Source organism: Cydia pomonella, chromosome 23 (genome assembly GCF_033807575.1).
Source record: "Cydia pomonella isolate Wapato2018A chromosome 23, ilCydPomo1, whole genome shotgun sequence".
Classification (NCBI taxonomy): domain Eukaryota; kingdom Metazoa; phylum Arthropoda; class Insecta; order Lepidoptera; family Tortricidae; genus Cydia; species Cydia pomonella.
Window position 1 is genome coordinate 8,290,022 of NC_084725.1, and position 26,128 is coordinate 8,316,149.

The following is a 26,128-nucleotide window of genomic DNA, read 5'->3' on the forward strand; positions in this document are numbered from 1 at the left end:
TTGAGGGCCAGCCACAAATCTAACAACTATACCAGGATTTGAACCCGGGACCATCAGCTTCATAGGCAGGGTCACTACCCACTAGGCCAGACCGGTCGTCGGAAATAATGATGACTAAATATGTATACTACTTCGGTATTAGATAAAAACTACAACATACTGTCCCAAAAACAATTACTATCTTGCTTTTCAAACTAATACATTAACCCTGTTCGAGTCGAGTGTGCCTTCAATCCATCAAAGATAATGATCAAATCAGAAGACATTAATGTCACATTAAATAGTGGTCAGTATTACGAATTTCCGATTGCTTTTATTACGGAGCGAAACCCGATGACCTTCAGTCAGGAAGGAAGTAGATTGATACCTGGACAAAAGTAGATCAGTATTTATTTTTATTTTATTGGTATTCAGGATAACAATAGCCGTAAATATAACTAAACATATAAATGTTTACATAAAGGAAGGCCAATGGCAGTCATCCATTAAATTGCAATATGTATGTAACAAAGTAAAATAACAAAAAAATTAAAAACAACGAAAATGTGCAATATACTACACACAAATGCTCGAAACCTTAAAAATACATACCGGTCGCAATATATGTACTTAATCAATAATCTAGTTTAATTTAGTTTTGATAAAAGACCATAAAATTTGCATTAGTTACAAGTCAGACACCATTAAAAATTTCACAAAATATATCCAAATAAATATCTAAACATAGTATTCGAAGTAAAGTTTTTATTAATGGTAGAATTAGTAAGATATAAAATTTTTGAAAAGTACCTCTTTAAAAAAAACACAAAAAAATTGCATTTGATATAAAAAAAGATATCAACGAGAGTAACTCAGTTTCTTTTAATAAAACATCGAAAAAACAACGTTAATTAAGTCTTCATTTTATGGTGATATTAACGTGAGACAATTCATTCGGTTCTTGTCTGTTTGTTGGATTTAGTTTCTTGTCTTTTAATTGTATAGAAATTCAAGTCTTGGAGACCTTATACATCTCTAAGGATAATTTGATAATCTTTTTATTTATTTAATCTTTATTGCACAAAAGAAAACCTTATAGTACAAAAGGTGGACTTAATGCCACGAGGCATTCTCTACCAGTGAACCTTACATATATATATTAGGTTTTTATTTTATAGCTCTGACACTTAGAAACTTTTACATCGCTAAGAAATTATAGTTTGTTTTGCGTAATTCGATATAAATAAGACTGTTTACATCTCTAATTAATTACCTTATAAATAATTGAATCGACATTTAATATTTTTTTATGATTTATTTTTATTGCTTTAAAAATGTAAATTGACACGTAAAATTGCCCTTGTAGCCTATTTGCTGAATAAATGTTTGATTTTTCAATTTTCTGTATTTATTTTTTTACTATTAATTTACAATACGATTTAACCAATTACGATTAAACCAGGACATGATGGTTTCGTTAAAATTTCAGTCTTAATTCTCATCAAAATATCGATACTTAATCGAAACGCCGCCTCAGAAAGTTTACTTAAAAAGCTGAGTTACCATTGCATATAATATATATTTTTTTATTTAAACTTTATCGCACACAAAAAAATACAAATGGCGGACTTCACGCCTTGAGGCATTTTCTACCAGTCAACCATTAAATATATATGCTTAGCTTGATACCACAATACTATAACTACTGTTCTAAACTAATCTATTATCGATCTTGACGTGTTCTAGGCAGCAAGATAATAACAGCTGTGTTTCCTATGGTCACTGTAACATCCTTTCGTAATTATATTCAGTTAACCCGCGTAAAAAATGTAGCCGTAGTTTCATATGTATTGGGTTAAAACCCGGATAAGACCCGACCCGCGAACCCAGACACGCGTGCCTTGCGGTCGTGTAATTTGTACATAGGCAGGGTAATCTGACAAACTTTGTGGAGTGCTGAAATAATAATCACTTCACACTTTGCGGGCCGGTTAAAGGCCGAGACGGTATGTTTTTGACTTTTCAGTACAAACTAAAACATATGCGATATTAAGTTGTAAATATTTAAGTTTAATATCAATTTTACGTACTCGTACCACCAAGGTTTTACCAAGTGCGGGTACTAAGTTCGAGAAACTCATGCAACTATCTCGAGAAGACATTGATGTTATTTATTAATTTATTTAGAACACAAACAGTTATACATACAATGTAGTGTACTTAACATACTTAAGAATTATAGACCTGGAGGTTCATTATTAAGGAAATTTTATTTAAATAAGGTACAAAAACATGTCAGAAACAATAAATATAAAACTTAAAATTACAATTAATCTAAATACAGACGTTTATACAGACGACAGAATTAATCTAGATACAAAAATAAAACTACACTAAACTAAACTAAATCTAAAAAAGGTCCCTGCGGAAAGGTCCCGATGATGCTGGCTGCGTTACCCCGCTGAACTGACAGACTGATGCGTTGAGCGAGGTAACTGCCAGCTCTCCGGTCCCCAGTTGCGTCCCTGAGTCTCTTTGAAAGGTCTCTAAAGAGACTCAGAGCGCCAGGACCCCACGGACCCAGGGTCTCGACGCCGAACGGAACAAAACTGTATTCGGCACCGAGACCGCGGTATTTCCCCACCTTTGCGTTTTTATTAAGTATATTATGTTATGTTGCCTAGGTAATAAGGGGTAATTTTCACTAACATACAAATATCTCAGTTCTGCATTGGAATTTCGCTTGGTGCCAATAGAATGAAATGAATCAAATGAAGGACATAGAGATCTAATCATCTAATTCTCAACTCTTTGACACATAGTCCTATTTTTGTAAATAATAATGTGTAAAAATCAATATATCTTAAATCAGTGTTTAACAAGTTTACAGCCAAAACACGCATGCCCAAAATCATGAAAGTCTTGTTACCTATAGATACGTAGTGTACCGATAGATAAGACCCTAAAGTTTCCCACTCGATATCATGGAGTTTGTTAGAAATTCCCGCCCCTTATCTTGTATTGAAATTAACTTATGCCTCGACTCTACAACTTGGAGTTTTATCTTTCTTTATATGCTTAATATGTTTCGGGTTATTTGATTCGACATATTTACCTGGCATTAAGTAAATAAATAGGTACCTGCCGATAAAATGCTAGGTGTTTTTTTTTATTTACCTATTGCTTTTATTTATTTTATTTGCACAAATCTGAATATATTCGTAATCGTTAGTGATGTTACTAGTATTATCTAACTAAGTTCTACCTAACGGGATTATAGTTGAAAATAGAATTGGGTATGCTTTGCCATCGATTATGTATATTAATTGGGTATTAACATTAACAAACCAATAGCTAAGACACTATTTTTGGTCACAAATAAATGTTTAAAACCAAACTGTTCACATCTACATGTTTACATATGCCTTAATATTTCGAAAGCCATCCATCATATACAAAATCGTCACGACTTTTAAAGGAGACTAACATTAACACTCATCAATAAGTAGTCATGAATTGGAACAAATGGAAAAGTAAAAAAGCACTAGTTCGCGAAATCCAACTTTCCGCACGCTAAACAGCTACGTAAAGTAGCACTTTTTGAGCAACTGTATTAAAATAGTTTTTTACATATATCCTGCCATTTATAATAAATTTTGCTGTAGAAACAAAGAAATAAAATAAAATAAATCGCTAAACTGAAAGTAAAAGGCCACTTCAATTGAAACTCAACGAATCACAGATACCAATCTAAAATTGAAATGTTCCATTTGGAAGTACTACTGCCTTAAGTTTTAGTGATACATAAACTAAATTAGTACGTTTTTATAACTTTGACTTCGTTTTTACACAGAAGTTGAATTGCACAGCTACTATACTTGATTTTCTTAGAATTAGAAAAATACTACCAGATCTGAACGTGTCTCCTTACTGAATAACACTTGAGAAATAAATCACAGCAAGTATGTAACAAATATATTGCATATATATGTTTATTTGTTTTATGTTAACATGTTGATGATTTTTTTTTGACAAAAAAATATTGAACTTTTATTCACAGAATCATTTCACAGAAACAGAAGATTAAAATAAAGCTAACTAAAAGCTAAATTGTTAACACTAATAAATTAATGCAGAAATAAAATAAAAGTTCCCCACACACTAGCCCCGTCAAAAATTAACTTTTATGCCCCGAACTATTTCCTACCTTTCCCAAGAGTTCCAAATATGCCGACTGTGTTGCCACGCTGAATGGCTAAGGATATTTGTTGGACCCTTATATATTATAACGAATTATATTATTATAACGAATGGGAAGCGTTGCCTGCCGCCACTGAGTCTCATGGAAGTGTACGTTCAAGATGGATTCGAGGCCCCCGCCTGAGTACACCATCGAAGTTACTGACATCTTGCCTAAAAAACCAAGTAGGCGCCGTTCTTAGTGTATACATTATGCGGGGCATCACAAAACAATTGCGTAACAGAACCAGAGCCACATGCGCCGACAACTGATTTAATTGCTGTAAGGAAGAGTCCAGCGCCGTCGTCTTCACCTGTAGCACCGAGCTCACCCCGTCAGGGAAAATTGGAGCTCCAAGGAGACAAAATGTTGACTTGTTAAGTAACCTGATGCCGGGCAACATTGACTCAAAATCTGATAGGGAAGTGTGCGTTAAGAAGCCGCAAGGAAACAGCTCACACTTCGAGGAATTAATTTCCAAACGGAGGGACCGCAACGCCGACAAGAGCCGATGTTTATTTACATTTTTTGGTTTCATAAGTAAAGGATGACTCACGTTACCGACCCGGGGCCGGGCGTGGGCGTCCGGCACTTCGTTTTCTATGATGGGTGATCGGTGATAACGTGATTCCTTCCGAAAACAAATTATATATCGTTGTTTATTATTTCTTAAACATTACTCTATCTTCATTGATTGCTAAAAGTACATAAAAAGTGAGATTTATCTTAAGTCATAAAAATACCGTTCGGTACATAAACCATTTCGAGATAAACCTTATTTATTTAGTCAAATATGCCTGAAAGGAGTTCTTTATCAAAACTATTTCGAGAATTTTCAATTAGCACATGTACGAGTATTATTATATATCGACATCTTTTTTATCGATATCAAATCTCTAGAATGTGCCTTGAGTTATCATTATCACAGGTTTGGTAATAAGTAAATCAACTTAGCGTTTTCTTGCTAATGATCACTCTGTTTTTCTCTACGCCAAGTTAATGAATCTGCGGCGTAATATCGCGTGCCTCTCCACACTAAAGTTCATCGCTTTTGTGAACTCGTTAAACATTTAATTTAGCTTTTTTCATAAACTATTTATGAACCAAACTTTTCACGCCAAGAAAGCAGACAGTATTGAAAAGTGTTTGGAAAGTGTTTGCTAATTTCATTGATAACTTTTAAAGGTTTTCGTTTCAATTAAAGGCGCCATTTTATTCGTGATAATTTATTACTTATAGTCTGCCAAACAACTTTGTCAGTAGAAAAAGGCGCGACATTCAAATTTTCTATGGGACGCGCATACAATTTTTATATTTGCCGCTTATTCCTACTAGCGGAAATGGCTTGACAGGCTATATTTGAGTTTATCTGTGCTTATATTTTGCTATATTTTAGTTTGTTAAGAAAGTTGCTCAGATAAATTGGTCAGCCAACAAAGTGGCTTACCACTTTTCGACTCTATTTGTCAAGTAATAGAGTCGAAAAGTGGTAAACCACTGTCTTGGCTGACTGTAGATATGGTCAATATCAAAAGTAGCAGATAATACAAAAGTATCTCCCAATTCTCTAATAGCTTTACCAAAAGAGATACGTCTCTTCATTTAGAACTATGAGAGCATGGCAATAATTATTGAACTTTTTTTAGCAAACTGTGTAGATATATATTAAATATCTTTATTTATAAAACTCAACACTGGCAGAATCTTGGAGTGTTGTTCTATAAGCTACTACTTTTAACCTCCTGAGGCCCCGCCCTACAGGAATCAAATCCAAACTTTGTCGGTAAATTTTGAACCTCTGGTGCAGGAAATAAGATTTTGGTTTTGGTGAAAATTGAACGAAACAGAACAAATGTATTCTAATTAAGAATAATTTAAATTTCATCAAACTTCTTAAGGACTATTAGTAAAAATAACATAATAATACTTACTGAGTGTAGCTAAGCAAGACATAAAATGTATTTAAAAAAAAAAAAACAGATTTTTATTTTTTCCTCTATATGCGTCTTTTGGGGGTTAAAGTTGACCATTTTTCGAAATACTCAATTTTCACAACTCCTTTTGAGATAGATATATGACAATAAAATTAATTTAACGGTATAAGGAACGCAAGTATTTTTTTTTTTTTGAAAACAGCAGAGTCTTAGGAATATAGTCTGTTTTACCCTTTGGGTACGGAACCCTAAAAATCATTATGTTACACAATAATGTCAAAAATGCGTTAATAGTATTCTAGACTAAATCAGCTTTAAGGAATTAACTTAGTATTAAAATGTTGTTGTGACATTTGTGCAAAAATGGAACTGGGTCGATTTGATGAATACTTCTTATTTACGTCTTGGACATTTTTTCCTACCCGATTAAAATTCCTAACATATCTTATATCACGTTAACTGTAGTTAAATATGGCTGTAAAAGAAGGTATAAAAACTGAAAATAATGTAGCCATTTTGCTTCATTAGTTAATTTATAGGGTGAGGGTGCCTGGCTTCTAATTTTACCAAGTTAGTTAATAAAAAAGAATCTATAATTACACACGCTATGGGCTATGGATTTATTTTTCAAAGAAGGTTTTCTAGATGTAGAATTTTATAGTTGGTAAAAGTAATCCTAATTTAATTAAGTTTTAATTTTAAAATAAATTTTCATTCTTCAATTTTAATTAATTAAATATCATTGAGTTTTTACTGAGATTCGTTTGAATACGTAGATATAAAACACCTGCAGAAATGTAAAATAAATTGTAATAATGCATTAAATAGGTATTAAAGTTGGGACGGAGCAATATATATTTAATGTCACAAAGGTACTCATTAAATTTAAAAGTTATAAATGTGTAATTAAATGTGAAGGGCGTAAAAGGACGGACAGTATGTAAAATCTTTACGTCCTCTAATAGCATAGTAGCCTTTTTAAATATTTAAGACTGTCACTTTACTAGACAGTTATAGAAAAAACCCATTTCTACCTTTTACTTTACCTCCAAATATCTCCAAAACTAAATTTTCAAGTCTATCACAAAAACTCTCAGGAAAGTACTTAGCGTCAAAAGATTTTTGCTTTGAAAAAACCTTTAGAAAATTGAACAAAAAATTTACATAAAAATCATCTCTCCTAAGCTTGACTTGTTCATTTACATAATTTATAGCGTCTAGACTGAAGGGGCAGACTTATACGTATTCTGTCAAAAACACGAATTTTCCGTACTGTCACATGATATTCAACTTTATGTCACATTATTAGTGATGATATTCGTTTAGCAGCATTGTGCCGAGAGACTCGATTCTTACGATGTCGTTTGCTTCGACTTGCATAAATTTAATAAGTGTACGGGAGTTACATCGTTGTCATAATAGAAAGTGGAGAGGCAATCACGGACTTACAGTCAGGAGCATTGAAAACGGCTCTATTCGTAAGGATATTTGTACGTGACGTAATCCGTTTTCATTGTTCTTGAGTATAATTAGTATACATTGGTGAATGCGCTATTCGAAAGAATATTCAGTCGGAATATAAAGTGTTTTGCAAAAGGAGGAAGCCAGCAAAAATGTTGAGTTCTTATAGTGTCTCGTACTTTTGGCAAATCGGGATCATTTCGTTGTCACGGGCATTTAAAAACGGATTAAGGTAAAGCATTTAAAATACATGCATTTATCGATGGCCTCCACAAAAAAAATGCTTTTTTATAGAGCAGTAGGGTGTTTTTTTTATTACATATAATCTGATGAAGTCAAAGGATATGGATAAACGCAAGAGTTAAGATTTCTAATAAAAAAATATAACAATCTTTTTTAAATTGATAAAAAATTGTGACTGTGTTGGGAAAATGTCGACATAAAAGTCTATGACATGAAAAACGCTAGTTAAAAAATATTACTTCCTTTGTTGTTATACACTCAAAACAAATTGAACGGTAGACTTTTGTATTTATTTTATCTACCTGCCCATTTTTCACAAAGTGGTTGTTTTGATGTAGGCCGGGAAACAAAAAAAAATTACCTAGTTTTTTTTTAGTGCAGTCGAGTCTTTTATCAAATAATTTCACCTTTAGAAAAATAAAATGCCTAGCGAAACATTTAACGGAAAGTTTCGAAAATTGTTTTCTAGTGTACCATTTCAAATAATAAATAATATGTTTGGGAATAAAGATATTAGATTTTTTTAAATTATATTTTTGAATTTTACCTAATATAGGTATACCTCAATGTAATATAGCCCTTTATTACACAAAATAATTACATAACAAAAAAATGTAATGAATACAGGTACTAATGCGAACTTATTTCCACAGGTTAATTTATATTACATAAATAAAATAAAATTCTTCACAAATTAAAGCAAAACGAAAAAGTTTTTATGCAGCAGTTACTTTTTGAGATCTGATTCAAGATGTCGAATGTATATAAAATTTTCAATATAAATAATCCCAGTCCCCATAAAAAGGAAATATTTAGTTCGGGGGTTTCAGCGTCCAGTCCTGGCAGGTAATTGCGAGCATTTGCGGCCATAAACATAGGCCGATGGTGAGCGATAAGAGCGGGGTGCCAATGCGAGCGACACGCGACACGTTGTTTTTGTCATAATGGCGAGTTTTTGAACCGGTATTATAATTTGGTTAAGACGGCTCGATTATTACTGCGTCGGTGTTTCAGTAGGTAGGTAGCGGATTTATCACATCTTAATTATAATAAAAAAAAATCCCCTTTTATATAAGTAAAAAATTATTTTATTTTATTTTATTTATTTCAAACATATTTACATGGCATTACTGTCGCAACCTATGCGTCATTAATTTATATAAATTAACAGCTTAAAACTACACAACAACAGTTCAGAGCCTAGCATCCATCATCTCACAGAATCTCAGGCATTCACTTCTCACAGCCGCCCAACGCAACGCAATCAAGTCGCACTCCGTTTCTAATGTCAAGAGCGCATTCAATTGTGAGAGAGAGCAAAGCAATGGAGAATTCATGCGCGATATAAATATATACGCGACAACATTGAAATTATTAAACCTTATGTTCCAGATCACTCTGTATATGCACATCAGCTGCAGAGAGTGGTGACCCCCCTGCATATAAATTTGTTTGCAGGAGGGGGTTACCTCTCTCTGCAGCTGACTGCACATTGTATAAGTTTGCTAGTTTCATATTGTAATCAAACTCACAGTATTTACTTTTAATTTTCTGTATATAAATTCCACTTCAATATTTAAGACTTGTTTACCAAATTACCATCACAAAATGGCAAATGGGTTTTAAGAGTTAATCGTGCTCTTTAACCGGGTTAAAAAACGAGTGACCGCGTTTAAGACCCATTAAAAGTCGTTAAAGTACAATTTAATAAACACCTTCTTCTTGAGTCTTTCCTATTTTCAATAAGCAAAATCGGCCTCCTTGTACAAAAGGGCAAAAACGGATCACTTATAGTTTCATCATATCCGTCCGGCCGTCCATTAATGCCTTGTTGCATCCTAAGGCGACCCATAGTACGCGTTTTATCTAATTCCAATTTGTCAGTTTTTTATATTAAGAACTCGAAATCTGAACTCATCACTCGGAACTGGTCTACTATGGCGCTATTTATTGACAGCGATTTCTACTTTCGCTAACACTGGAGCCCAACGTAGCCACGTCGAATGTTCCCCGTATCGCGGCCATTTTAAAGTATTGTTTGCGGCGGGCAGCGCAGCTGCAATTATTTCAAATCGAAACGTTTTCACAAGCTTTTTCATAACACCGCACCTGCGACTAACGTGTATACGTTTGTTTTGCGTTTTGTTTTAGATCGACCCCTTTTTATCCGACGACTCTTTTGATTTTAGCAGTCTATATATGTTGTCGTGTGCGGCTAGCTTTTTCCTAGCGAAGATGAGAAGAAACGTGCGGGAGTCAACCAATAGCATTGGTTATTATCAAGTGGAACGGAGAAGGAATCATCTGGACTACAACAATGCTATTGGTTGTCCCGCACCTCTACTTTCATCTCTGCCTCAGTGGACAATTAGCCAAAATCTACCTTACGCACTATACGGCTATGACATTGCTCGACTGGCTTCAGCTAAGGCGACAACCATTTTTTGGAACGAGAAACAGCGATCGGACCTTTCGTTCCCACCTAAGGTTGTTGCTCTAGCCTAAAGCTGGCCATACACACTAGGGTATGCCTGCGCAGTTTGTGTGTGTGGCATTCGCCTGAGCAGTTTTCTATACCTGCTATAGGCAAAACTGCGCAGGGCCGGTACAGAAGGACTGCATCCCGACTGCAACTTGTGTGGGAACTACACGTTGACATTGCAGTTGGCATGCAGTCGGCGTGCAGTTCCCGTACAAATTGCAGTCGAGTTACATTCCGTCTGTATCGGCCATTAAAAGAGTTGAATCGACTCAGCTAATTATGATGAATGAGATTACTATCGAATCTATTTTGTAGATTGAGAAACTTAAAGAAGGTTCCGTACAAAAATGTATATTTATAACAAACATAATTTAATAAAATAAAACAAATTTCGAATTAAATCATCATACTGAGTTATCTTCCCACCATTAAGACTAATCTAATGACACCTTACACGTTAAATTCTGCTCAGTGGGTCGAACCGTAGATAAAGCCACAAAACATTCGTATACCAGAAATACGAGTAAAGTCATATTTTCTGCATAAGTAAGGATTAAAATACCATCTTCTACAAACTTTATACGTTCCACCAAAGATACATTGATTGAGAAAGATGTGTATAATGATTAATGTAAGAAAATGACGTGCTTCGAATTTGTCAGGTAAACGAGATGGCGCTGTAAAACTCCATAAATTTTGCGGTAACTCTGTTCGTCAAAAGTTGACGTTTGACAATTCAGTGACCGCAAAACATATGGCGCAGTACAGCGCCATCTATTTCGGAAATCAAACTAAGGAGCACGTTTTTTTTCTTAGACCTCTCTATTACAATCAATTCTCTATGGTTCCACATACTGTTTATCGGTTATATCGGTACAGACCGAAAAATATGTAGGTATGATAAAAGAAAAACAGAAGCTTGGCCCCAATTCCACAACCCTACATCATGGTCATCAGCGATCTCAGAAGCCCTACGTGACCAGACAAAAAACCTAATCACATATTTACTGCTCCGGTGACAACCCTAAAGTCCCGCCATGCTTAACATAACCGTAAGTACATTCGAAACTAGCTCGAAATCCAACTTTATTGCACAAGAATAAGGTATATAATTCAATGAATACACATGCACATTCAGTTGTTATGCATAGCGTGGCAAACTTGCGGTACACTCAGCATTAATTACTCGCTGACAGCTCGAGTTGATCGTGACTTGCAACTTGCGACGTACACTTGGAATCATTATAACTGTGTGTATAGTTTGCATTGCGAATATAGTGAGATATGACAAGTATATTTAATATGTTTTGATTTATTTACGTTGGTAAATTATGAGAACTCATAATTCCATACAATAAAAGGGAAAGCACTTTTGTTCCACGGGACAATTAAAGTTACAATTGAAGTGTGCAAATGGAAAGCCATCACGTACGTTTTCATGCGTGTGAAAGAGGCAGACTACAAATGAAAAAACGTGACCACTTTTAAGTTTAATAGCGACCGCCAACGGCCGCTTGAATGCACCAAAATGTACTTCCCTGTACACATCTATTCGTATAGCATTCCAGTCCAGTGATCGAATCCAGCACTGGACTGGATCGAATCGCTTACATTAAATTCCAGTCGTTTTCAACATCCAGTGAATTTACAGAGACTTTCACCAAAATAACAATATATTTTCACTATTGAACGTTTAATCCAGCACTGGATAGACGGACTACATTATTCCAGTGGGGCTAAATTAGGCGAGCTGGATTCAAAAGTAGACCGGCATTCCAGTCACTGGACTGGAATGCTTACTGGAATAACTATATTCCAGGGCCGGTTCGCGTTATTTCAGTAGCATTCCAGCACTGGATTCGATCACTAGTCTGGAATGCCACTGGAATAGCTGTGAACCGGGTGATAAGGGTTAGAGGACTAGAAAATATGAAAAGCTGTATTGAGGAGATACCTACGGTGGCCGATTAAATCATGAAATATATTGGCACAATTTATTTATTATTTCTGAATTCAATACTTATTATTTCTGAATTCAATACTTCCAATGATATTTAACATAATTCCGGGCTTTGGCGTATTTTGATATTTGACACGAAATCTCGTATATTCTAGTTGATTCTAGACATGTGAAAGACAGACGATATAAACGTACCCATTTTAGGCACCTGGCTGGAGCGTTTACAAAATTCAGCAACATCAGATTTAGATTCAGATTTTTATTCATAAAAGATAATATTTTACATGTTAAATTCGGTACATAAATAGTTTCTGAACTGCATATTTTGTACTTTCTATATCGTGTTAAACACAGCATTGTCAACTGATGGCAAGATGGATCATAGCGTGTTTGCACAGACGGACGTCCCCAAGGGAGCGTTCGTAAAATACGACAACCCGCGAGTGGCAAGGTTTATGTTCATCCCGCCCGCAATTTTTTTTTATTTTTTTGCATAGCTGATGTTGGTCTTATGCTGAATTAACGCAAGTTTACTTTGCCCTACTTCGTATAACAGACTACTTGAGCCATTCAAATCAGACTGAATTTAGTTACGCCTATTATTATCAAACTGTTATGACTAAGTCCTACGCTTGTTTCTCAACTTGTCGATGAAAATCTAGTTGCACAACTAACTTAGGGGCACTTTCTAGGAAGTAGGTAGGAGAATACTAAGAATACCGATATAATAAACTATCAAGTAATTTTAAAAGGAATATTAATAGTTATTTTTGAGCCGTTTTCAACAAGACTTTGTGGACACAAATTTGAGAGATCGGCTTTTGATTTCGATGACTTTTTTGTCATGTAACTAAACGTTCGCACAAAGATGAATCTGGAAATGATACGTGTATAGGTCAGCTAGGGCAATTGGAACTATGGGACCAGTTTCACGGCACACTTTCGCTAGTCATAAAAGATGATACTCGTGATCGGTTTCGGCCACAGCGACTGTGTTCTGAAGTCATTTTTAATTACTGTTAACAGAGTGCAGCTGTCTCACTATCTGGTATGCTTTTAGATGGCTCGCGTAACCAACCTTGCTACTAAATTTCCGAGCGCATTTTGGGCACGTCAATACACCTACATAATTGTAGGAAATAGAGGTTGGCAACCGAGCCTTAAGCTCATCCCGCTTTCAGTCGAGTTCCCTGCAACGTTCAGCTTTAAAATCGCACATAACAGATAATTAACTCATGGTATAAGTAGCACTAGCTCTTGACTCACTTCGTGTATTTTAGGTAGTTGTATTTGCCCCATAATTGCAATTGCCCTGGCTGACCTTATTACGAATTTATAGCAAATCTTTCCCGAACAGCCTCCATCATAAACTTCCTACTCCTTACACTTAAATGTAACTCTAATTTTATCGTTAAATGAATGAAATCTAACAATAACTCTCAAATACTCATGCTCCGTTCCGTTTACCTTAAAATTAACCTGGTTCGAACAAATTAAGGTTTATTTTTGTTTTTGTAAGAACAGTTTCTGGGAGCTAGTAAGAGTTTGGCAAAGTTAGGGATATTTATGGAATTTGGTAGATTGCCCACGCCGCCCACGGCTGAGAAAAGGGAATTCTGCAATCTTGGGATTGACAGGATTCTCTCGGCTTATGAAGGAATTTTATACGATACGACGCGATTGGTGCTCCCTAACTATCGTATGGTTAGAATCATTATTTTTGGCGTAATGAAGAGTGCTGCTGGTAATCGGTCCAGTTTACAATCTTGCATGGATGCAACTCTGCTAGATACCTGCATATATTTTTTCATTCTAACAAGACAAACAAACGGTCGTTTCGTCAATATGGTAAGGACACGAGCAAGAACCTGTGCTAAAAGTGTGTGTATATATCTTCGTCACAGACTGAATAGTAGCCAGTTGTAGTAGTCATTTGTGTGTTTCTTAAGGCGCATTATATAAAACGCCCCGCGCCATTTGTCAAGCGCGTATCAAATGCACCTATAAACTTATAGATTTATAAAATGGGGTCCTGATCTTCATGATCTCACTGGTCCGCGTAAATCACCGCCTTCGACCGCATTAGTCCTCAGAATCCGCTGGTCGGCCTGGATGTGTAGCCAAAATGCCAATCGGTTACGCTCAGTAGCAAACGAAACGCAACCATCGCTGTCGCACTAATATGGAAGAGTTGATATAGAAACACAAGATGTTTCGTTTTCGTAGCGCAAACGATTGTTACCTTGGCTAGGCACCCTGGTCGTCTCCGTGTCGCATCCGTCAAACTAAAACAATATCAGCAATAGTTCCCGAAACAAAATTATAAGATTGATAAGCCAACGCGGGCCGCGTCCCGCGGGACAACATTCCCGATATTCCCCACTTGTCTATTTGCCCCGTGCCCGACTTCAAACATCTCCCCTAACGCTATTTACTCAACAGTACAAAGATTCTTTGTTTGCGGGCTACCTTATTACACAGGAATAGGAAATATATTTTCTATAAACATTAAACACAAATATGTTCTATTAAATATTACGTACAATCGGCTTTTGTTTTTTCCGGAAAACGTCGGTTAAGCTCGCTTTTGAAGTTGTATTTTGTACTTATTTTATTCAAAACAATTGCTGTTTTGATGTCAGATACAATATGTTATATTAAATATAATAAACCAGCCAAGAGCATGTCGGGCCACGCTCAGTGTAGGGTTCCGTAGTTTCTCTTCCGTCACAATAAGCTAAACTGGAGCTTAAAGTATAGTAAATTGTTAACCAAGGGATGAAACGGTACCTTTCGGCCGAGTTAAACAAATAGGCAAATTTGCATAATCAGTACCTAATTAAAGTAAGTCTTTTTATTATGAAGGGGAAACTTTTTGCGATAACTCAAAAACAGCTAAACTGATCATGTCCGCTATAGTTTTCATTTAATTTATTTCTTAAGCTCTACTTCCACGATTTTTTCATATTTTTTGGACCTATGGTTCAAAAGTTAGAGGGGGGGGGGACACATTTTTTTTCTTTCGGAGCGATTATCTCCGAATATATTCACTTTATCAAAAAATGTTTGTTGAAGACCCCTATTACTTTTGAAAGACCTTTCCAACGATACCCCACACTGTAGGATTGAAGCAAAAAAAAAAATCACCCCCAATTTAGGGGAGTCACCCTAAAAAAATTAAATTTTTAGATTTTATTGTACGACTTTATCGGCTTTATTGATTTATATATCCATGCCAAATTATCTTTCTAGCACTAACGCCCACTTAGCAAAGCCTCGGACAGACAGACAGACAGACAGACAGACGAACATGGCGAAACTATAAGGGTTCCTAGTTGATTACGGAACCCTAAAAAGGTTGCGTGTATACCTCTATAAGTGGCCTTACCACGAGCATGTCACTGATATGACACTGACATTTTCGCTATCGTGAGCGATTTTTGCGAGCGAGATGTACCTAAAGAAAGTAAGTTACCCACTCGTCAGCGAATATGTTAATGTCAGCTATGTGACACAAGAATTGCTCGTTTAAAGGTATAAGATTATGCATTTACAGACTTCTCCACCAGACACATCTATACATAGATATATCCCTCGTTATGGGCTTGATATTTGTCTCAGTAGACTGTGATGGATTTCGCTCTCATGACCTGTAGAGCTAAGATGGTCGGCTCTTTATTATTTGTCCCCATGCCTATCACGTTTTAACAAGTACATAAGCGCGAAAGTGACGGGCATAGTGACAACTGATAAAAATGAAACCATGCTGCCACCGCTGATTAGAAAAGATAGCTACAACTCTTACCTGCCGCCTTGCTGACAGGAATCGTGACCGGCGCCGCCGCGGTCGTCGCTGTGTTCGGCGGGTACACCGGGTCACAGCACTCCCTCTCCGGGAACTCGCTGCCCCCCACTCCCCCCACCATCCCCACCACCAGCAACACCCACATAACCCTCATCGCCGTCTCTTCCCTTTCCTCCCAAACATCGCTCGTCTTCATCGGTATTCACATTACACTACTACAGTTAAATATACCTTGTGTATGATATGTTTCGTTCACGCGTACATAATTGACATTTAAACACGGTTTTGTATAGTTAATTTATAAATATTCTCCTGAAAGAGGTCAACGTTGAATTGAAAATGGTAAAAAAAACTGTCATATTTTTTCATTCACTCCTACGCTCGTTTTGGCATTGGGTCAAACTGTTTCGTAAATTTTCACCCACACATTCATTTCAGGATGAATTAAGTCGTTGTTCTGTTTTTTCCCAATTAAGGCTACCTTTCCACTACTGGTTGATTCCCGCTCGTCTCCTTTCATCTCCGGTCATCTCCACCTCAGTGGCAGCAAGGCAACCTTAATCATACAGATACACAATCGTGTGTGGCGACTTCGATACTCGCATGAATGTGTAACTGCAGGTTAACACTACACTGGACCACAAATTAATATACTCCTCTCTACTCTAACTGTTTCATTCATTTCTCAACTCCTTCGACAGTCAAAAACACAAAAAAAAACTGATTGCAAAACCAGGTTAAAAAGGTCATCCATTCTCCTTTCACCGTCGATTGATCACGAAACTAAAAATGAACCCTGCTCAACCCCGGCCTGTCAAATCCGAATGACTAATAGCAATTACCGACTTCCCATAAAACCTGAATTACGGACCCTTCGCTAACTTTGCCCTTTTTTCGAACCTTGGCGTATTTCAGGCTTGACTTGCGTTTGTCATTTTTTACTTGATGACAAGTGACTGCACAGTGTCATCATGATGGCATTTAATTCTGAATCAAAACGGTTCGGGAAAACTTGTGTATTTTCTGTGGACAACACTAAAGTTAATTATTTGGGTAAACTTATCCACGGGCCTGTTTCACAATGTCCAAGTAAAGTCTTGAATAAGCTACTTGCCACTTATCTGACGAATAAAGTCGTTGCTGGCGTTGCACAATCTTCAAATAAGCTTAACTGGTAGATAAAGTGCAAAGATTTGCAGGATGGTTTGTCTGGCAGTTAATTTATTTGTTAATTAGCTATCCAATACTTTACTCAGACATTGGTAAATAGGCCCTAAGACAGTGGTTCCCTAGGTTGGTATGTTGACTGGGCTCCAACCCACCTAATAAAAACTGCCAAATTCCGGACCCATCTCTTGGCCGTCTTAAATAGGAAGCATGAAGTATTAGTACCGGCTGTTAACCCGATCCGGTCGGGACCCATTTGGGAAATGCTGATCTAAGACTTTCGGCAAACAACTTTTAAGTATATATAAGGTTTTCACGTGCCTATAAGGATAAAGCAAACGATTTAGGAAATTTAGCTAAGGAATGACGCATAACCTTGACTTATAGTAAAAAAGCTTTTTACACATTTCTATATTGGATTTTTGTACGTAGTTTATTTAATTTTTGTTACATACTGTCTATTAAGTTTTTATTTGTAATGAATTTAATAAGAATGAATTTCTGCGTATATTATCGTGAGCGATCAATTGTTTATTAATTTATTGCTATATTGCAAAAACAGTAGTTTAAGAATTGTCATTGTACCTACAATGTAGGCTACATCTAGAATGTAATGTTAAAATACAAATAACTAAAATAACTAATTTAGTTAACAAGAAAATTATAAATTATAATTTACCTGATATGTTTTAATTCATTAAATTGAAATATATTGTGTACGATGTTCCTTGAACTAAACGTGTAAAATAGAATATTTTGTAAATGTGTTTACACATCACGCTGCAAATAGAATAAAACATAAATACCTACAGAATTTCAAATAACTGCATTGCTTTGTTAATTTCCATATTGAACTCAAAATAAGGCTAGTAGCACTCGTCATAGTACTCTTGTAAAATATTGATCGATTATTAAAAAAAATAACTATAATAAAATTATCTTCAAGATTAGGTATATACTTATGATAATAAGTACGTTCCGTATTCGACAATGATAACATCATTGATATATTTATATACGAGTATCTAAGGACGGCTTCTTGTTGCCCGTAAGGCCCGTCTAGATAACATATCAAGCTTCTAAAGTAGGTAAGAAAAATTATTGATATGTTGTGAAAATGTATAGTTTTAGCAGAATTGGGAACGTCAATTGCGATAATTTAATTCGTTCACATAAAATACTTAGTGAAAAACTTAATTTCATAGTGAAAAAATATTTTTTCACTGTGAAAGTGCTAGCAGAGTCGCGTGACTCTGCTAGCACAGTGACAGTGACAGTGACAGTGAGTATGACAGTGGCTAACAAGCGTTTGTTAGTCACTGTCATGGTGTAAAAAAAACGTACAGAAACAATATAGGCATTCTCAAAGATATTTTAGTAGAATGTAGTAAAATAAATATTCTCAAAGTCAGAATCTTGGAATGTAACAACTGGAGTCGCCTTTCAAAGCTTACCCCTCTGTCGAAAACCTCAGGCATTGGTCATGTCATATGTATTGTATGGAGTGACGTTTATCTGAAAATGATCTGACATGGCTATTTGTACGTAACGTACACGTAATAGCCATACATTTGATGTGCCCCTCCCCCGCAAAAATCGGCAGACTGTTTTGTACAGAAAATTACAACCAAGGCGTCTCCAGTTGTTAAATCCTCCAAGGTCAGAATGGTCCAATAACTCCGCATGTCGAACGGAAAGGTTCCACGCGTTCAACCCCCCTTCAAGAACACATTAAACAAATTGAATTCCTAATACGCTATTTAACTTTTTGCCGGAAAGTACGCATATTACTTTTGTTCTAAACTTCGCCTATTTATGCGAAATTTCATTAAAATGAGGCACAATAATGGACTTTTTACGTCTCTTACTTCGCTTTTTGTTGTTACTGAATCTTTTTGGATGTGATAATTTTGTTTTGCTTTGGAAATCAGTTGCCGTTTTGTTTTCTGGATTTATAAACAAATTTGTTTGGATGAGGGGCGGTTTATTGCATGCAATTACTCCAGTCTAGTATATTAGCTGTATACTTTTAAATAAATATTATATTTTTATGTAGTTTTTTATACTACATCGGTGGCAAACAAGCACACGGCCCGCTTGGTGGTAAGCGGCCACTGTAGCCTATGGACGCCTGCAACTCCAGAGGTGTTAAATGCGCGTTGCCGACCCTAACCCTCCGCACCCTCGTATGTAGTTACTTAAACATAATGAAAAACGATTGGTAAATTTTTCAAACCATAAAAAAATGACTCCCACTACAATGGCCCGGGCCCGGGCCGGGGCGTCCGACACTTCAGTTTTCTATAGAAACATCACGTGATCACCGATCACTTGTCATAGAAAAAGATGTGTCGGAAACCGCGAAGAGTTCATATTAGGTCAAAATATATGTACCTATCTTCCATTTCAAGGCTCGAAACCGGCTTATAAAATACCGGTAAATACCGGTTGGTTTAGGTTTTACTTCGAACTTTTATAAGCACTTTATCAGCTTAATACAAGCTAAATTTCTGTATGAATTTTTGGGATTTTTATTTTTATTACCGGTTTGTTTAGGTTTTCCTTCGAACTTTTATAAGAACGTGAACGTTTTAAGAACTTTATTGTTACCTAAAAATCCGTTTATTCAACGAGAAATGAAAAGGCCGGCCGGCCTGGTGGTGTGCCACGTAAACAGACACCGACATATGAAGAAACCGGTTTTTATTGCTTTAAACCGGTTAATTGACAGAAACTTTTCTCATAAAAGCCGGTTTAAAAATAACGGTTTTTCGATCGAAATTAGAAGGTTTTGCGCCAAGTTTGGAAATTTTACCGGTTTCCGAGCTTTGTTCAATTTAACGAATCCACCTACCATGTAAAGTTACTTACTTGAAGAGGTTTGATATAACCGTATTGAGATAGGCTAAGTTCTTGAAGCAATAATATTCATAATTGAGCCTTATATAACATCCATGACATGAAAACCCCACAATGAACACCGCTCAATGCCACAAAAAAATCAATAACAATTGCCAATCAAATGTTCCAATAAGGACTACTTTCCGTTGGTCCTTTCGTTAACTTGACTAAAATAGTACTTGTAACTTTTAACGCACCACTTTAAGCGAATATAACCCTAAATTGTTGATTCGATTCAGTTTCCCAAGCGCATAGATTATCTTCTATAGACGTCGCATTATACATTTTAGAAGACCGATACGCTGCAAAGTCGATTTTATTATTGAAAAGCTCTTTGTTAATAGTTTCACTCAGTTACATCACACACCATTTAGTAGTTACTAAAACAGCCCATGATTTCTCTCTTAGCTCTAAATTTGTTGGTAATTTTATTGGAACAGATTGATATATACGTGAGGCAACTGAAATTAGCGGTCGCGGTCTCTTTTACGTACACTTATTAGTATTTTCTACGTGCAAAGTAAGCGCTGAGATAGCTAAAAGAGATAACATGGCACAACCTTGTAAAAAAATTAATTTTTAATTATTCAGTTCGAAGTAAAGTCGTAGTAGCTTAATACAAGCTAAATCTCTATATGAATTTTAAGATTTTTATTGTTATTAGCTTGTCTGAGTGTCCCACTGCCTAGGCAAAGGCCTCTCCCCTCGATTCCCACGACTCCCGATTTGGTGTTTCCTCCGGCCAGTTGTTCAGAAAGCTGTCCAGATCATCCCGCCATCTCCGTAAGGATAATTGCATGAATAAATTGCTCTGATTATTAAACTAAAATGATATTTGTGTAATATGACAGTTTAAAATTGCTTGTTAGGCTTACTTGAATATATAATATTTTGACTTGATTTGACTTAAGGTCTATCTAGTGTGGGTAATCAGTGCCAACGCTATTTCGAGGCGTAAACGAGTCTAAGGCGATCTGGTAAAGATATGTTTACAGCCTGCTGGGGATTTATGGCGATGCTTTAATGGCGGAAAAGTGGTTAAATCGCCTTTGCTTCCTGTTACACTGACGATTCCATTATATTATCATTTAAACCGTAGAATATCGAATGAAATTTATATTAATTTAACATACATTCAATTTAGAAATGCCAATGTTATTGTCCATAGGTCATGATCGTAAACATCAAAGGAATGGGGAGTTTTCAGAAAATAGTGGATGTAAATGAAATTAATATAAGGGATCTCTTCCAGTTAACCTTTAAGCAACTGAGAGAGATACATAGGAAATGGTAGTTAAACTACACTACTTATGTACACGACGGCAAGGCTTTAAAGAAGTAGCTAACTCTGTAAACATAACTAAATACTATACGATGCATTAGGTGCAAGGGCATATATAGATATACAAAATAACTATATACCTATCTATAAGAATAGCATTACATTTTAATATAATCTACATTTTGGTGTTCCTTTCATAAACTATATTATCTATTTATTTATTTATTATCTTAATTGTACTTAAATTGACATCGACCTAATTATATATTGTATTACCTTTTGACATGTAAAATTTGTAATTTTATCAATAAAGGAATATGAATATGAATAATATAAGCGATATTAAAATGTAAATAAAGTCAAAAAGTTGATTCCCATAAAGATTTCATGCTTAATTGTCGCCACAAAGAGACAGCGATTAACTATTCTTAACTACTTTATTTCTAAAATTTTCTAAAAACTCCCTACATAATAATATATAATAATAGGTTACTATGAATTTCATCTGTAGGGCTAAGATGGTCGGCTCTTTAATATGCCTGTCACGTTCTAACAAGTACGTAAGTGCGAAAGTGACGGGCACAGTGACGGGAGAAAATAATGGAACCATGCTGCCACCGCTGGATTTTTTTTGGATCTGTCAGTGTCAAAGTTCACGTTCATGGTTGAAGAAATGCCCCGCTAGTGCCTGTGCGCACAAGTACGAAGGAAATGCACGCGCGAATAATAACTAAATTACGTCATATTGATGTCAAAATGTACTTAGCCCTTTTCAATCTTAAACATGTAGGCCTCCTTCAATTTTACCTATTTTGATCCAGCTGTTCTTTTGATATCGTCATATCAACGCATTTTTGGCTTTCCTACTGTGCGTGACTCTCCCCAAGGTCTCCACTTTACAAGCCTCTTACACCATGAGTCGTCTTTACGGGCCACGTGCCCAGCCCGCTTCCACATTAGCTTCGTCATTCGTCTGGGACCCTGTCCGAAGATCTTTATTAATTACAAAACTTACAAATTATTATTATCGTATGGCTTTATTGGAAAAATAAAATACAAATCAAGTTTACAAAAGTAACATTATAGTCATACTTACAAATAAAACACTGTGACCTTGACATCAGTGACTCTACTGTGTTCCTGAAGCCATTTGTTTGACTTTGCTAACTGTACACTCCTGTATATTCATACTCATACTCATAGTTTATGGATAAAGTAAATTACAGGTCAAGCTTACATGACTAATATACATTAAAGGTAGATAAATATACAAGTTCATAAATGGGTAATTCCACGAGACTGTAACGTCAGTTACCAATTCTTTCGTGTGTTCTTACATGAATTAAGCAAATTAAAGTGTCTGTTTGTCTGGCGTAGCCCTACATGTAGATATCTGAATACTTAAATTTGCTTAGTTAATGTAAGAACACACGAAAGAATTGGTAACTGACGTTACAGTCTCGTGGAATTACCCAAATTTGAAAAATAAATTCAATTAACAAGTAAATTATTTGAGGTTAAGTATTCCTCGACACTATAAAACGGCCGCTCAATAAGATAGATAGATATAGTAAGATAGGTAAAGCGTGTAACAAAATAAACTTTCCTATCGCCCACTGACGCGGAATTTCCAACTAGTTACCTCACTTTAGTGTGCCCTTTATAATTAAGTAGAAGAATGTCGATCACTATTGAATGATTGGCTCTCAGTGTCTTGAGATTCAGTGTTTTCTTTGTAAGTTCTGTAATTAATGAAGATCTTCGGACAGGGCCATAAAATACGCAGCAACAGAAGGCTGTTTGAGGGGAGGTTAAAGAAGCTCGTCGGTGGTCGGCTTTTTATCATTTGTCCCCATGCCTGTCACGCTCTAACAAGTATGTAAGTGCGAAAGTGACAGGCATATAGGATGAAAATGCGACTGTGCTACAGCCGCTGGCTGATTAATTTTTCTATACAGGATGTAACAAAAATAGTTGCTATCCATTTCAGGGCATATCGTATTCTGATTAGGAAGAAGTAGTTTTTTTTATTCATAAAAAGGTCAAAAATATCGCGTAGTTTTGTTTTCTAATTTTTTTAACTGCTTACTACAATTTTTGTTGTACCCTGTATTTCTATTGTATAGTTGTTTCATATTTCTCCACTTTTTTCTATTTTTTTTGTATTATTTCCCCAGTCTTTTATGTGTTTTTTGTAATTACTAACATAGTAATTTAAGTATATTTGTAACTAACAAACGATGGATTGAATCAACCTAAATAAAATATTTTTATATAAAAGGCAACTCTATCTATTTATAATCATTTATTTATATATTGTGCATTACAAATATTTATCGAAATCTGACGAAAAAAATGTCAAGAAAATAAAAATCACTAATATACAATAGGACCTTCTGGAGCTGTCTATTCTGTACTAGACTTTGTGAAGACATCAAAACTTCGCTAGTAGGCAGTCTACATAGATAAAGGAGAACAGACGAGACAGCTGACGCTTTTTACTTGACTAATCGACTACTAATTTTGATTGCTCATTGCCATTTATCAATTTGTTTTGCTTTTATTTTAATTAATCAAATTGAGTAAATTTGTTCGTTGGTTTGAATTTCATTTATTTAGGTTAGCTGATATTATTTTATAGTACCTACTGGCGGAGACCGTATGATCTATGTTATCTGATACACGATCATATGTCATATGCATAACCTTCAGCAAATTCCATAAATTTCTCTGGGACCAAATGTGTGTTATATACGAGTATATCAACAGCGTGTATTTTTAATACGAACGCATAATCAAAAGTTTAGGCTTTAATAAACACCCTTTCATAGGTTTTATAAAAAATGGACGACTTATACTCGTATTTATCGACATAAAATAATTCAGCAAGCAACGTATCACTACTTTGTTTTAACTCAGAACGTCGCATTTAATGAGGCGACGTCATAACTGTCAAGTGACCATGATGTACGAAATACATTGCCGCTCGAAACATTTTCAAAAATTAATTATGCTCTGGTTGTTAAGGGGCTGTCAACACCCAATGTCCTTGAAATTGATGTTACTTAAACAGTTTTTTAAGAAAGACTATTTGTTTTAGTAAAGTAAGAAAAATATATGTTAATAATAATTATATTTCAAAGGCCGTGGTCGTACTCGATACATGATGGAACGAAATCGGCTCGATAGAAAATAATTGCAAAGATTGGTCTTAAAATCACAATTAAACGGTTCTATGTCTTTATTGTTTTGACTTATGGGTCTACAATTAAAATTACAATTTCAAAACATTTATATCTAAACCGCTAACGAGTAAAATATTACACTAATAATCCACTTTTTTTTATTTAAATAATTTTCTTATTATTACCTTGCCCAGGCCCAGTAACATGCGACAGTGCTATCTCATTTACTCCGATACAAATAGACAGTGTGCGCGCTTTAGGTATTGACAGCCTCTTAAGACTAAATTTAAAAAAAATGTTTCAGAATCGTTTTATAGCACTAAAGCTTACGTCTAGTTTCAGTTTGCGATGATATAAAATATACTCACTATATATTACCACCTTAATCTTTGACGCACAGGGAAAATATAGAACCGCAAGTTAGGGGCCCCTAACTAAGACGGATCCGACTTCTGTCCGAAATAGTGCAAGGAATGATGGTCAAGGATTTATTACGTACACTAACTTCTATTCCTGTACATTTGTTTATAAACGTGTTTTTTCCATTATGTAAGGTAAATGTGTTTGATAGTCTTTTGAGTGTGAAATTGAAAAACTCTACTCATTTTTTAAAAAGCTTCAGAAACATAATTAGAACATTACCATACGTTAAAAATATATGAAATCCCAAGTATGTATTGATCAAGCTGTTATTTTTAACTTGTGTTTATTTTTCATGTCTACTATAGCATTTTTAATTCTGCGTTTAATTTGTTTTAATTACTACTTTTAATTACTTTGTTACCTATTTTTAAGTTTACGTACTGATTGACGAAATAATAGTTATTCGTATTGCAAGGGGCTAAAGTTGTTGTTTATCCCGTCGTGCTGATACCCGAGCAAGCGAAAGCTCAATACACGACCGCAGCGAGTGGTTTCAAAAGTGGAATCTTGAGCGCTACGAGTGTTTCAATGTACCACACCAACGCGAGGAAAATACTAGTGTAAAACATTACAAGCCAAATCCTACAAAGCTATTAAATGTTTATTATTCAAAATCACTTATTAGTCAATTCGACCAGCCAACATAACTCACAATTTGCATCAAATTATTTGCCTCTCTTGAGGATAAAATGTAACTTTATCACCAGTATTTGCAGAATAAAAAGAGCTTTTACGAGCTGGTGTAGTTAAAATAACAATAACTTAGTTACAATCCGGTTATAAAACTAACATAGAAAAAGCTTATAAAAGCTTTATAGGGCTCAGAAACTGCTCACTCACCGCGTGTGGCTATTTTCACAGCATGGGGGCTAATACGACCCAAGGTCGGAGAAAGGTCACCTCGGCTAATCTAAAATTATACCTATTACGTACGGTGTACACTGGTAATATTAGTCAGACATCTACATAACGATTTCACAAATATACATGAGTAAGTTATACCTTGAATGTTGACCGATTATTGTAGTTTAAGTAGAGGTAAAAACATACTGGTAATCAATTTTAT

At 35.4% G+C, this 26,128-nt stretch overlaps 1 protein-coding gene across 2 annotated transcripts in view; it reads right to left on the reverse strand.

Moving 5' to 3' along the window:
* Window positions 1-26,128, reverse strand: part of LOC133530569 (uncharacterized) — a 381,835-nt gene that overhangs the window by 346,156 nt on the left and 9,551 nt on the right. For both annotated transcript variants that reach the window (XM_061868524.1, XM_061868527.1), the window contains exon 2: window positions 16,105-16,416. In XM_061868524.1, the coding sequence (XP_061724508.1) occupies window positions 16,105-16,300 (196 nt within the window). In that variant the 5' untranslated portion in view covers window positions 16,301-16,416. The remainder of the gene's footprint in view (window positions 1-16,104; window positions 16,417-26,128) is intronic.